We start from the raw sequence: 14282 nt of genomic DNA on the forward strand, positions 1-14282 counted from the left end.
ACAGCCTAAAAAGAAAAAATCTTAAACTAACTTAGGGTACATCTTTATAAATACCACCATTTCCCACTCCAAATAGCACACACACAAAAACCTTAGCACACAGGAGTATGACTATCAAAGCTTGATGGCTATATGGCTACTTTCATATGGCATGCATCGTACTGTCTCGATTATCTACGTTAGACAATCTCAACGTTGTCAAAGCAGCAACCATCCAAGGTTGGATGCGACTCTCATCTTCCATGTTTGATTTGATTTAATTTGACCTTTACACCCTTCCTTTCTTTCTAACAATTTAGTTTTTATAAGTTTAATTTAGGTAACTAAACTTCAATTAAGTTTAGTGGCATTCCTAGATTTCTTTGTATAATGAATGTATGATTTTTCATTTGCTTGCTTGCTTGTCTTTTTTTGTTCCTCAATTTTATTGGATTAAAAAAGTAAACAATTAAGGGCCAATTTGTATGAAATAAACTAAAATATAATTGAATAAAGGTTAGGTTTGGTTTTTAGGTGTCGTGTTTGTTTTCCCATGCTATGCTATATGTCCTTAATTTATATTTGATGTTGTGTTATGTATTTTAGATCTAGGATTTGATCCTAAATATGCTTCAATGATGATTCTTTTTTCCTTTTTTTTTTTTTTATTTTTCTCCTAGTTTTATCTTTTATTTTTAGTATTTATAACCTTATGAGTATTTATTCTATTTTATTCTTTATCTTTTGTGCTCTAATAAGTTTTTGATACAATCCTACATTTTAGCATAGACAAATTTAGACCATAGGGTTCTAATTTTTTATAGACAAGTATGGCTGAGGGTTTGGCACCTATATTTTTTAGAATTTTATTTTTTTTGCACTTTTTGTAACTTTAGGGTATGGATTGGTAGGTGAATTTGGGTTTAGAATCCAAGATAGTTTTTTTATTCTCTTAATTTTAAATATGAACTTTTGCTATATATTTGGGCTTAAAGCCCAAATTCTACATGTTTTAAATTAAGCTCTAATGGTCAGTTAACCTTATGGACAAGTGAGAGTATAGTTTTTAAACCCGGCCTAGTGGCCGGCCCGGTCCAAGACCCAAGTTCCGGATCGTCCAGGTCAATTCTTTTTTTTTTTTTAAATAAAAAAAACTTTTCTTAATTTTACCTTTTCTTGATTCTTTTACTATGATATTTTTATGTTTTCTTGATTTTTTTGCTTGTATATGAAGTGTGGCCCTCTCGCACACAACAATATTCCACACGAAAGAATTTTTGAGCTACTTAGAGCATCTCCAATGGAAAATGCTATATTAAAGAGCCAACATTCCACAAGTTTTATATGTTGTTGTTAAAATTTTAATTTTTTAATAGTAAATTCAAATTCAAACTTTGAAAAAAACCGCCAACATTTTAAATTTTGATTTTCAATTTTTTTTTAAAAAAATTCAAGCTTTGAAAAAATGACCGCCAACATTTTAAATTTTAAATTTTCAAATTTTGAAAAAATTACCGCAAACATTCTAAGATTTTACAATTTGAAAAAATAATTCATCTATAAATATTCTCATATACCTTAACATTTTTTCTCGTCATTTTCTTCTCTCTAATCTTTGTTATATTTCATTAAAATTCATTACGAATCATTTTAATTTTAATTTTTATGATGCTTTTGATTTTGATGATGACACTCCTGTATTCGCTTTTCAAGTTGCTACCGCTGTGGTTGCTGAAGAAGAATCGAATAATTAAGGGCGGAGAACAGGGTATCGTGACTCTATTTTTGGTCACAATATTGTCAATCGTAATAGAAAGGCAGGTGAGTTAAGGTTATATAATGATTATTTTGCTGAAAATCCTAAATTCACTGAAAGTCAATTTCGAAGAAGATTTAGGATGAGTCATCGTCTTTTTCTTCGGATCGCAAATGCAGTGGAAACTCATAATCCATATTTCAAACAAAGGACAGATGCTCTTGGTGTTCTTGGTTTATTTTGCCTTCAAAAGATAACTGCAGCTCACAGAATACTTGCATATGGTATTCCTGCAGATCTTACTGATGAATATCTTCGAATTGGAGAAACCACTGCGATAGAAAGTCTTAGAGCTTTCGTCAAAGCAATCGTAGAAGTTTTTGGTGATTGGTATCTAAGGGCACCAAACGAGGCCGATATTTGTCGATTATTATCAATTGGAGAGCAGCGTGGATTTCCAGGGATGTTAGGGAGCATTAACTGTATGCATTGGAAATGAGAGAAATGCCCAATTGCATAACATGAGATGTATACTGGTCATTGTCGTGAACCAACTATAATTCTAGAGGCGGTGGCTTCACAAGATCTTTGGATATGACATGCCTTTTTTGGAATGTCTGGATCATTAAATGATATTAATGTTCTTGATCGGTTACCTATCTTTGCTGCACTTGCTGAAGGTCGTATTGCTCCTGTCAATTATACAATTAATGGGTATGAATATACAATGGGATACTATTTAGCAGATGAGATTTATCCTAATTGATCAACCTTTGTTAAGACAATCCCAAGACCATGAGGAGCAAAGAGAAAATATTTTGCAAGCAAGCAAGAGTCTGCAAGGAAGGATGTGGAGCGAGTATTTTGGGTGCTCCAATCTCGTTTTGCAATTGTATGTGGACTTGTTCGATACTGGGATGAAGAAACGCTTGCATATATTATGAAAGCTTGCATAATAATGCATAATATGATTATTGAGGATGAAGGAGCAATGAACCTTGGATTTGACCATGAGTATGAAGTCAATTCCTTTATATCAGTGTCACATGGTGAAATACCAGAACTACATGATTTTCTTCAAACTCATAATCGAATTAGGGATAGAACAACTAGCTCTCAACTACAAGAAGATTTGATTGAGCATTTGTGGGAACAATATGACAACGAGTAGAATATTTAGATTTGAACTTCTTATGTTATCATAATTTTCAAGTTTTTTATGTTTTTTTTTTTTCATTATGGTTGTTATCTTTTAAGTTAATTAATCGTACTTATTATTGTTAAGTATTAGAGGAACTTCAAAAAAGTATTATGAATTGATATCAATTTCATAACAATATATTTAAAATAACCAAGAATTTTCTACATATTTAATTAAAAATACATTACATTACAATAAATCAATCAAAGTTAATTAAAAATTAAAACCCCTCTTTTGCATAATTTCTAACTTTCTATTTTGAAAATACGCTGCAGAAATTGGATCATAATTAGAAATATCCATTTTCATAATTTGTTCTTCTTTCTTAATCCTGTCCAATTCTTGTTTCTCTTGACTTTGTTGAATCATCATGGCTTGTTGCTCTAACATAATTTTCCTGTCTTGTTTCTTCTGATCCTCAATTTCAGCTAGAGTATCCCTGAATTGTTGTAAGAGATTTGTTACAGTTACCTCCCCAACTTTATCTTTTCCTTGTCTACGTTTAAGTCGTTCCTTTGCAGCCTTCTGACCGATTGGTCTATCTTGATAAATCAATGGTTCACTATCTTCTCCTAAACTAACAGAATCAGGGGTAGATGGAGTTGATGAAGCCGGACTTGCGTTGACATGACTTTTTTGTTTCTTGTTTAACCTTTGATGTTGACTTGCACGCTCAAATTGCCATTTGGGTTCTTTTCTTAAGATAACCCAATAATGTTCTAGTTGAAATCGTTTGCCAACGCAAGAAGCATACATTTGCCGAGCATCATTAATCTGGTAAAAAAATAAATAAATTAAATAATGTTAAAATATGTGTTAAATAATTTAACATGGAAATGAATATTAAAATTACCCTTGATTCTTCGATCATTCCACTTTGCTGACGATTTTCAATTTGAGTAACAAATCCAACAAATTTACCGACTTCTCTATTTATTTCTTGCCATCTACTTGAGATGCTTATTTGGGAACGATTATTCAAGTTTCCTCCATTCTCTACAAAGTAAGCATGTACGCGAGCCCAGAACTGTTTTGTTTGTTGTTCAACTCCTGTAATTGGATCCTTGCTTGTATTTAGACATGCAGAGACAAGTAAACAATCTTCCTCTGGTGAGAAATTTTTACTTCTTTGTGATTTTTTTGCCGAATGGACATTTAAATTCAAGTATGTTAAGTCATCAATTAATTGATTAGAATCACTTGATTGAAAGAGAATATCTTCTGACTCACTCATAAGAAAGTTGGCAAAAGAGCTTGGAAAATTTGAATCCATCTACATTAAAAAAAAAAAACTCAAGTTAAAACCTTATAAGAGAGTGTAAAAGAATCTCACATTCAATGTCTAGCAATTTTGTAGTTTCCATACATGTGAATTAATAATAAGCACTGCCTCCTACTTGTTCTAACATAACAATTTGACCATTTTTGGAACTAAAAGAGAATTGATATACTGGTTTAATTGCATTTTCAACAAGACAAAATATAATTGACCTCAAATTAAAACAGACAATCAAAAATAAATTTTAAATATGTCACTCTATATTTTTATCAATATCAACTACCATTATTAATTCCTCTCAATTTTATCAAAGATAATAACATAAATAAAAATTATCTTCCTTAACCCATATTAAAAACATAAATTAACAAAGAAATAAAAATCATCACAAATATTAAATTAACAATAAAAGGTCTAAAAAATCAAGAGATATAAAGGAGAAAATAGAAAAAGCTTTTAAACAAGCATACCTTTTAATTTCAACTAATTAACACAACCGATGTTATTAATTAACCGGAGAATAATTAATTCTTGTTTTTCTAAATTTGAGAGAAGGGTGAGGTACAATATAAAATTTTAAAATATACAAGTTCTTTCCTCCTGCATTTAAAGAAAAAAAAAACTGTTGGCCAACGGCTATAAAATAACCGTTGGCCAACAGTTATTTGTTTTTGCCATTTCTACAATAAAATATAGAAATGGCTCTTCACATAACAAATAACTAAAATAGCTATATGTTTGCCTGCTTTTCATTTAACTCTCTCGTTAAAGATGCTCTTACGCTTTGGATTCTTATCCTAAGATTAGAAAGGGGGAGGTGACGTTTGAGGCCTCGACTCATATGAAGAATTTTTCTCTCATTTATGGAACTACAAAGGAAAACATGTTAACCCTTTTACACACACACTAACGTGAGCTATTCTTAATATTTACAAATAGGATAGTGTGTCAATAATCACTAAGAATGTGTTTGAGAGTTAGTTTTAATTTGTTTTTTGGTTAAAATTAAAATTTTTTATTTGCTTCAAATTAATATTTTTAATATTTTTAGATCGTTTTGATATGTTGATATTAAAAATAAATTTTAAAAAATAAAAAAATATAAATTTTAATGTTTTTCCGAGCAAAAAAATACTTTAAAAAATAATTGTTACCACACATCCGAACACCATCTAAGACTACCATTGTCTTAATGTCATTTTGTGGATTTTCTAGTTGAATCTAAGACACTGCAGTGTTGTGAAGGGAATTGCCTAAACTTGAAAAAAAAAAACATTGCCTTCAACACTATACTCGAAAAGATTAATAATGGCAGGAAGCTGAAGGCCGTTCATGAGAGGATGAGAATGAAAGACCAAAAAATATTTGGCGAACATCATGACGGGTTGGCTCATCTCCTAAGGGTCCACGTGCAAGATGATGTTAGGCCTATAATTATAAGATCTGATTTGAAGGGTGGTCTAATCCAAAGATTTGATGCTTGATTGTTTTTTTTTTTTAATTCATAAATTAGTTTTGAGCTTTATTTTAAAAAAAAAACATAAAACCCTAATCTACAATATTTTCACTCCTTTCTGTGGCGTGCTCGACGCTTGCCCTAATTTGGGAGATTTCAAACCAAACTAGGGTGCAATATTTTCTCTAACCAAGCAGTACAAGTCTTCACAAGGAGATTCGAAGGAAGATTCGCCTACAGCTAGAGCAAGAAACAATAGCTTGGAACACACGTCACGACTCGAAAAGATAAGACCTAGCAAAGCTGCAAGAAACTTTTGAGATGAGATGGACATCCTTGGACTGGATCACAAAAGCATATAGAAACTGGCATTTCCATTTATAGAATCGTTGATTTCTTCAACACGGGTTGCGTCAACTTGTGGACAATCTGAGTCCCTAGACCACAGTTTGTGCCTGTCGGTTAGACCTTTTGTTTATACTGACGATTGATAATAGGAAAAGGAGGGTTTTTCCACTATTAAGAACAACGCGTTAGCGTTTGCATTTCTTTAAAAACGTATAAAATGACCGTTTGGTTACAAATTACTAAACAAGCAAAACATATGGATCCCACCATTTATATGCGGCAGGACCATGATTTGTTGGAAGCAGTAAAATACTGCTTTTTCTTCAAGTTTCTACCTGTGAATCACACACTGTTCATGAATGAATACACTGTTCACGTGAACAGTTTTTTTTTTTTTTTCAGTATATTAATTTTTTTAATATTTTTTTTTAAAAAAAACTAGTTTAGAGTGAATTAAATTCACTCATATTATGATGTGAATAATATTTTTTCTCTCTCGAAAAACTAGTATAAAATGAATTAAATTCACTCGCACTGTAATATCAATTTTATATCTAATAATATTTTATCTAATTTTATAATACGCTCACAAAATTATAAAAACTGTAGTTCTTATCAGCTAAATTTTGTACGTAATGGAATTATAAATAGTTTAATAGAATAATAAAAAATATTTTATATCAAATATTATTTATTTCATGATATAATATGAGTAGTTAATTCTACAATATTTAAATTTAAAACCATCATTATCAATATATATTTTTTAAAATTATTTTATAACCTCAATTTAAAAAGCATTCATAACCAAACACATTAAACTGTTTTTTCTTCAACCTCAATTTCAACCACAGTTTTAACCAAACACCTATTTTTTCAAACCAACCTCAACTAAAAGTACTTTTTATAAAATAATTTTTTTCAAACTATAACCACAACAGCTACCACAATACCAAACACGCAAGAACGCAACAAGTTATCTTCGCGTTCCTTGTCAAAATGGTGTGATAGGCATAGCTGCGTTGTTGCTGATAAAAAAGTCTAGCTTCAGATGGTAACTTTCACGGCAGTATATACAAATTGGAACTGATCTTGGCAAGAATATCCACCATTCAGAACTCAAAAAAAAAAAAAAAAAACTCAATAACTCAGAGTTGGCGACATTGCAAATACAAACTCGAATGGATATCTGCATAGAGTCAGGAAAGCACAGGAAGAAAAAAAAGAAAATATTTAACACCAAGAACCCAGAAGATGTACAAGAAAAAATATGAAATTAATTTGGAAACCGAGATTGCCTTGCCACTATAATCCGACAACTGTAAGCCAACGAACAGTACCTCCGATGCATGCTTCTTGCAGCCTAATGCCGACTCAATCTGTAATCCTGATCCCAGCAATATCCATTTATGTCTCTTGAATGTGGAATGTATTACTTGCATTTTGTGACACAAAATCCGGACTCTTCAAATATTGAATATATCAATGGTAGGACAGAAACATTAGTGAGCACAAGCAAAACATATGACGAACTCTATAATTTAGACAGCAACAGATTGACCGGTAAACGCATCGTGGAGATGCAATGAACCATCCTTCATCAGGTTAAGGCTCAAACTCTTGAACCTCTCCCTTGAATACTGTCGAGATGCCTTTCTCCAATCAGTTCCAGCTTTCATCATTGCAACAAACTCCTCATAACTGATACAACCATCCTGAAAATAAAAATGTGAAATAATACGAGACAGTCAGAGAGAGATTTAAAAGCGACAACTTTCAAACTTCTTGCACTGTTTCAAGCTTCCCCAATTTGCTTTAGCATTAATTGGATATTTCTAAACTGCACCATTTGACAGTGATGTTTCTGAAAAATTGGATCTTCAGAAAGATAATGAGATTAAGTCATACCTTGTCAGTGTCGACTTCACGCATGATGTCATTCAGCACATCATTATCAGTTTCCCCATATTCATCTGCTAATGCCCCTCGTAACTCATCTAATTCAATATATCCACTACCATCTGTATCAAAAAACATGAATGCCCTGCGAAAATGCTCATCATTTTCCATCTTCTGCAAGTGAATTGTGACTGCCACAAACTCTCCATAGTCCAATACTCCATTCCCATCAACATCCGCCTGCAGAAAAAAGAACATTGTCACGTTCTACAAATAAGGCTTAAGATTCAACCTCAAAATTATTCAGAAAAACCTAAAAATAAAGTAGCCATTAATTCTTTGAATGCTAGGATGTTAAAGGTAAAATACTGTAAGAAAATCAACGGTGGAAGGCAGCAAGAAAACTGTGATACTCAATTCATCAGAAGGTGGTAACCACTGGACAACCAAACCAAACTATGCATGCAACTACTAGTAGGTGGGTGTTCAGTATTTTGGTGGATTAACCGCAACACCTAACTCACCCTAAGTAGCATGAAGCATTCCAATCATTCCAGAGCAGTGAAGAAGAGCTAAAGGGGCATTTATCAAAATGAACGGAGTTGTGAGCACTTCAACCATGACTTTGGAGCAGAAAAGAGTACTGTTGTCATTTCAATTTTGACTATGAAAATTGACAAATCTCACTGTAAATTTTCTATAACCATATACAGCGTCATAAAGGATTAAGTAAACAGTACTAACAAGCATTGCTTATGAAAATAAGCTTTGTTATATATAAACCTAGGTATTGTACACAATGACAAAGCAATAAGAAGAAGATAATTCTTAAAATTTCTTATAAATATATTTTCCAGACAATTTAGCATAGCCATAAAATATCAAGTATTGATTAAACCAGATTTTCAGAGTGCAGTGGGATCCAATGGAAGCATGCACCATCCAATCCAAAAGCAGCATAAGTGGTGTCGGGACATGATATTTCATACATAACACCAAATCAAAATGGGAGCATAAATAGATTTGAACACTGAAAATGATAGACACAAGGATTTACCACTTCCATCAGCATCTTTATCTCTGGTTCAGCCAACTGTGAACCAACCTTCCGAAGACCAGTTCTCAGTTCCTCATATGTTACTTTACCATCATTGTCAGTATCCATCAATGCAAACATATCTCTGATTACTTCAACCTCTTCAACAGTTAAGTGCTCCGCAATTACCTACAGCATAATTGGACAAAGTGTGTTGCTCTCAATTGATTAATTTTATCCTAAACTACATTAATGATCAGAATTTGAGCTGATAATTACACACAAAGGAACTAGAGATGCTTACCCGCAATGCTTTCTTCTTAAATCTATTCATCACAGAGAACTGCTTGAGCCTTGACCTCACAATATCTCCTAATGGGACATTTGGGGCTTTCTTTGCATTTTGTAACCAGGGATGTTCTGTCAGCAAATGAAAAGAAAGAAAATGTTGGCTGGTCCAGATCTTTCACAAAAACAAGCCAAGGAGCAGGATAGATTAAGTCTCCAAAGAATACAGCTGTATTACAAGGAATAATATAAACATCTAATAGCTTATGGAAATATAGGATTTTAAAAGATATCACCCACTAACAAATAATTTATCATACCATGTTAGTTTTTCAACCATTCGAAAGATACAAGTAACAGAGAAACCTAAGAATATCCCATCAAGTAGATATTTCACAGTTTTTCCACCGTGCTACATATTCTCCTTGAACTAGTTTTAATTCTAGAATCAGCATTGAACAAAAATTGAAATGGAAGCAAAATAATCCTCCGCTAAATTGGTCAGAAATAGCTTAAAATTCTCGCTATCTGTGGACATATCCTCACAACAAGAACAAACAATGGTCATATTCTCTGCTAGTGCCTTGCTTAATTTTTTTTATCAAACAAACTTCCTTGAAGCCACATCACCAATCCTTAATCCCCTCGAAACACAGAACTTCAATGTACAAAGTGAACATTTTCCTCACCAATTCAGATGACAAAATTCTAAAATCTTTTCAAGCTTCGGTAAACTTGTCAGCATTTCAGTGTTGGACAGGAAGTTTGGTAGCATAGAAATACTGCATTTTGGCCATTGAGTTGTCCAAAACTAGATCCCAAACCTCCATTCATCTAAAAAAAATGAAAGGACGGAAGACCTAGTATTTGTGGTCAGAACAAGATTGAAATGGTACTATATCCTTGTTTGTTAAATGTCTAGAACTATCTGAAACCACTGACAGCAATATAACAAACGTTCTGTTATCCTCTGAATAAAATAATATAATTTAGAAAGTGAAGATGAGAAACCTATATCATCTCTCAGATACAACTAATCCCACAATGCCCCCAGCAATTTCCACTGTTTAAGGCTTCTGGAACCATCACTTCCCTAACATGATGCCACCAGAAAGAAAACAGGAAATCCCAATTTAACAAGCTGTAAAAGGACATACCAAGAACCTGTTGAGCATTTAAGCGCTTTCTCGGATCTGGCTCCAACATCTGCCGAACTAGACTTTTAGCACTCTCAGAAATTTGGGGCCAAGGTTCCCTCTTAAAATCAATCACCCCTCTCAAAATCGCAAGAGCAACACCCTGCTCGGTCTCTGCCACAAGAAATCAAAAGAAAAAAGAAATCAAAATCTGATGCCATCCAATCCCAAAACATTCTTATCACCATGCTCATCAACAATAACTAGGTCAAGTGACAGACGTACCTGCCCAAAATGGAGGAACCCCACATAACAAAATATAAAGAATAACTCCGGCACTCCACACATCAACCTCCGGTCCATAATTCCTCTTCAACACTTCTGGTGCCATATAATATGGACTCCCCACTATCTCTGAAAACCTCTCCTCTGTCACAAAAAAATGAAAAGTTCAAATTTAACTCTCAGGAACAAGTAAATAAATAATCATCCAAAAAGAACAAAAACTCACTAGCAAATCAAAACTGTTAACGAAAACAAAAAATAAAACTTAAACAATGATCTAAAAGCAATATTGCTCTAGAGAACACACAAAATTTCCACGTCCAAGAACAAATTTTTCCAGTTAACGAAAACTCCCACAGAGACACCAAATCTCGGAATCAAAATTAAACAACAAGATTTTCCAGCTAACCAGAACCCCATCAAGACTCCAAATCTAACCCCGCCCCTCCCCCACACCCCCTAAAAATATATATATATATATCCGCAGCATACCTGGCTTAAAGAACACCGACAAGCCAAAATCAATAGCCTTAAGAGCAGAATTCTCCTTCTTATTAGCAAACAAAAAGTTCTCAGGCTTCAAATCTCTATGCATAACCCCGTTAGCATGACACATCCTAACAACTTCAGCAACGGTTCTGGCAACATGCGCCGCAGCTCTCTCACTATAATGCCCTCTAGCCACTATCCTATCAAAAAGCTCACCTCCTTCACACAACTCCATAACCAAATGCACATTTTCATAATCCTCATAAGTAGCTTTCAATTTGACAATATTTGGATGCTCAGGCAAAGTAGACATGATTGCCACTTCTCTCCTGACATCCTCTATGTCCACAGCGGTCCTCAATTTCCTCTTCGAAATTGACTTGCATGCTAATGCTTCTTTATTCTCTCTGTCCGTACACAGATATGTGATGCCGAATTCTCCACGGCCCAGTTCACGGCCGAGTATGTACTTGTCGGAGATTCGTGGGCGGTGGCTAAGTGGGACAGATGAGTCTTTTAGAACCCGGATCGGAGCAGGTGAGGATCGGTTGTTGGTGGTGGTTTGGTGGTGGGGGAAGTCTTCTGAGTAAGGATTTGACTTTTTTGGTTTCTTGGTTTTGGTTTGGTGTGTTTCGGTGTCTTCTGGTGAGGTGTCTGGTCTTACGCAGGTGTTACAGTTCCCCATGCTATTTTCTTCTCGTTCGAAATTAACAGAAAGAGGGAGAGACAGAGAGAAACGGTGTGTTGTTCTGGTGGTGTTGGAGGAGGAGGAGGGTGGTTGTCCAGTGGAAGAAGGGGGAGAAAAGTGGTCTCTTTTTTTTGTTTTTTGAAATATCTAATTTAATGACACTTATTATATCCCCAGTATATTATAAGTATGTGACTATTCATCGATGGTTTTTTTATTTTATTTTTTTTATCTATTCCCAAAAAGATGACTTTTTATTTTTTGCGGCGGAAATTATCAATTACTGCCATGAATACACGCCTCATCAAGCAATCATCCACGACTTACCAACCCTTTTCTCCATTTAAATTTTAATTTCTTTTTACTGGCGAGTCCCTCTCTCTTTCTTAGATAATCATAGTAAAAAACCAAACACTCGCATGAATTTAATTCCCTGTTGATGCTGATGTCGGGGGGGACAAAATGGAAGCCTCAGCCGTTGATGTTGCTCCTAGTTGTAGTGATAGTATTGGAGCAGGTCAACAGATTAGAACACACGGTGGCTACTGGTTGACCAAGACCTACAAAAATTTAATTTCGTAAGAATCTTCAATTTGAATTCCCAGTTCTGGAGCATCCATCAGGTTAACGAGCGATTGCATTGTGGCCTTCCTTTGCAGCGAGGGAGGGAAAGTTCTCAAGCGTTCAACATCTCCTGCGCTTCCGCGCTTCGTCTCTCTCTTCTTCATAGCAACTCCTTACAGCTTATGATTCTTGGTGGGTTAGTTGCAAGTGTAACCTAGCCTTCAACAAAATAACTTACTCAATCTACTTAGATTTTGAATTTGTTTTTTAATAATTACAAATTCGATTAAAGTCACTGGAAACTTATGTAATTATTAATTTAATTAAAAATAAAATAGTCTTACGATGGTGGCAAGTATTCTATTAACAACTCCTCAATTGACTTGCTTGTATCTTGAATTGGAGTCTTTGAATTGAGCATATCATCACTAAAAAAGTTTTAATTTTTGGTGGATTATTTGACATTCGACTGGATTAGTCGGAAACTCGTAGTAACAGGTTTAGACTAGAAAAAACTCGTAAACTGACTTCATAATTCCATAGAAACAATGAAGAATGAGATTGAAGATGGAGGGCACCCATAATTAATAGGAGAAAACGATGTAGCAGAGAGAGAGAGAGAGAGAGAGAGAGAGACCCAGTCAAGACAGCAGAAAGTCCAAGGTCTTCCTGAAGCGGCCATCAGAGCAAATACCATCGCCTGTTCACATGGAAAATATTTAAGATTCTATGATCAAAGTCAACAGAAATGATGAGACTTCTTCGCTCAAAAGCAAGTGTCATGATCGTCCAAGCAAGGTGGTCTCTCTTCCCTGAGCCCCACTTCTCCCTCCTCTATGCCTCACTGGGCTTATTGTTGAATGGCTTCCAAGTCAAGATTATTTGAGTAACCACGAGCATCATGATTAAATCAGATTTGCCCTTCGAATTACCAAACCATAATTATCTCTCAGCTATTCTTCTTTACAGTTGATATCTTGAGTTTTCTACGCTCTGCTAGTGCGTGTACTTTTATTTATTTATTAACTCCTGGGTTAAATATAATATTCAGTCAATTTATTACTTACCAAATTTAAGCGTGGAGGTCGATGGTTGGTGGACTTTGTATAGACATTAAATATAATATTCAGTTAATCTACTATTGTATAATTAGTCCAACAAATCCTCTAAAACATAAAAGGGTGGAAATTTTCACTCGGTACCAAGACAACGATAATTATGGATTACAACAACGATAATTATTTTGTATTTCAAAGACAAATCATTAAACTTGTTCTTGGTGATAATAGTCTTTTTTTTTTTTTAATCACCCATTGATAAATCGGTTACTTAATATTTTTTAAATATAGTATAATAATTAAATTAATTTAGAAAACAACAAAAAAACTAAATTGACATTTAAGAGCTTTTTTATATTTTCGCTTTCTAAAGCATAGTAAAATGATTCAATTACTATTAAAAGCAATTTTTTTAACCGGCATACAAGGGCTTTTTCCGTATTTTCATATTTATTTTTTTGGTTATAATCGAGTTGGCAAGGGGGCAATCTGGTTATTAAATAAGTATAAATATTATTTAAAAAACAAATGAGTCGGCATGTAAGACACACCTGTGCCTTTCGAGCGGCATGTGATGGGGCATGCAACTGCCAAACAATGGCTTTCAAGGCAGCATTCGAATCATCGCGGCTGCTCCTGCTGCATTTGCTTTCCTTTTTACTCTCTCTTTCTTGGTTTCCATACCTGACCCTCTAAATTTTTAAAACAATCATTTAATTTGTTTTTCCTTTAGATTTGGTCCATTTTCATTTGATTACTATTTGTTTTATTTAAAATTATTTATAAATTAGATTTTTTTTATTTCATTCTCCATTTTTTT

General features: G+C 33.9%; 1 protein-coding gene and 1 pseudogene across 1 annotated transcript; one reads left to right on the forward strand and one right to left on the reverse strand.

The window, feature by feature from the left end:
• Window positions 1-809: 809 nt before the first annotated feature.
• LOC112323664 (uncharacterized) lies at window positions 810-2906 on the forward strand (annotated as a pseudogene).
• Window positions 2907-7182: 4276 nt separating this feature from the next.
• Window positions 7183-11994, reverse strand: LOC7484759 (calcium-dependent protein kinase 10). Its single transcript, XM_002318580.4, has 7 exons — window positions 11156-11994; window positions 10664-10807; window positions 10400-10552; window positions 9259-9374; window positions 8976-9143; window positions 7928-8158; window positions 7183-7734 (listed from the first exon to the last, which is right to left on the reverse strand). Exons 1-7 carry the CDS (start codon window positions 11835-11837, stop codon window positions 7561-7563), a joined length of 1668 nt encoding a protein of 555 aa, XP_002318616.1. The 5' UTR covers window positions 11838-11994; the 3' UTR covers window positions 7183-7560.
• Between the last annotated feature and the right edge of the window lie 2288 nt (window positions 11995-14282).

Source organism: Populus trichocarpa, chromosome 12 (assembly GCF_000002775.5).
Source record: "Populus trichocarpa isolate Nisqually-1 chromosome 12, P.trichocarpa_v4.1, whole genome shotgun sequence".
In the NCBI taxonomy this organism is placed as follows: domain Eukaryota; kingdom Viridiplantae; phylum Streptophyta; class Magnoliopsida; order Malpighiales; family Salicaceae; genus Populus; species Populus trichocarpa.

Excerpts from the sequence above, each read along its gene's own strand:
- LOC7484759 (XM_002318580.4), bottom strand. The coding sequence starts at position 11,837 with ATGGGGAACTGTAACACCTGCGTAAGACCAGACACCTCACCAGAAGAC. Across the intron at positions 9,144-9,258 it reads TTAAGAAGAAAGCATTGCGG|GTAATTGCGGAGCACTTAAC; the intron begins GTAAGCATCTCT and ends ATTATGCTGTAG. Across the intron at positions 8,159-8,975 it reads TAAAGATGCTGATGGAAGTG|GCGGATGTTGATGGGAATGG; the intron begins GTAAATCCTTGT and ends TTTTTTCTGCAG.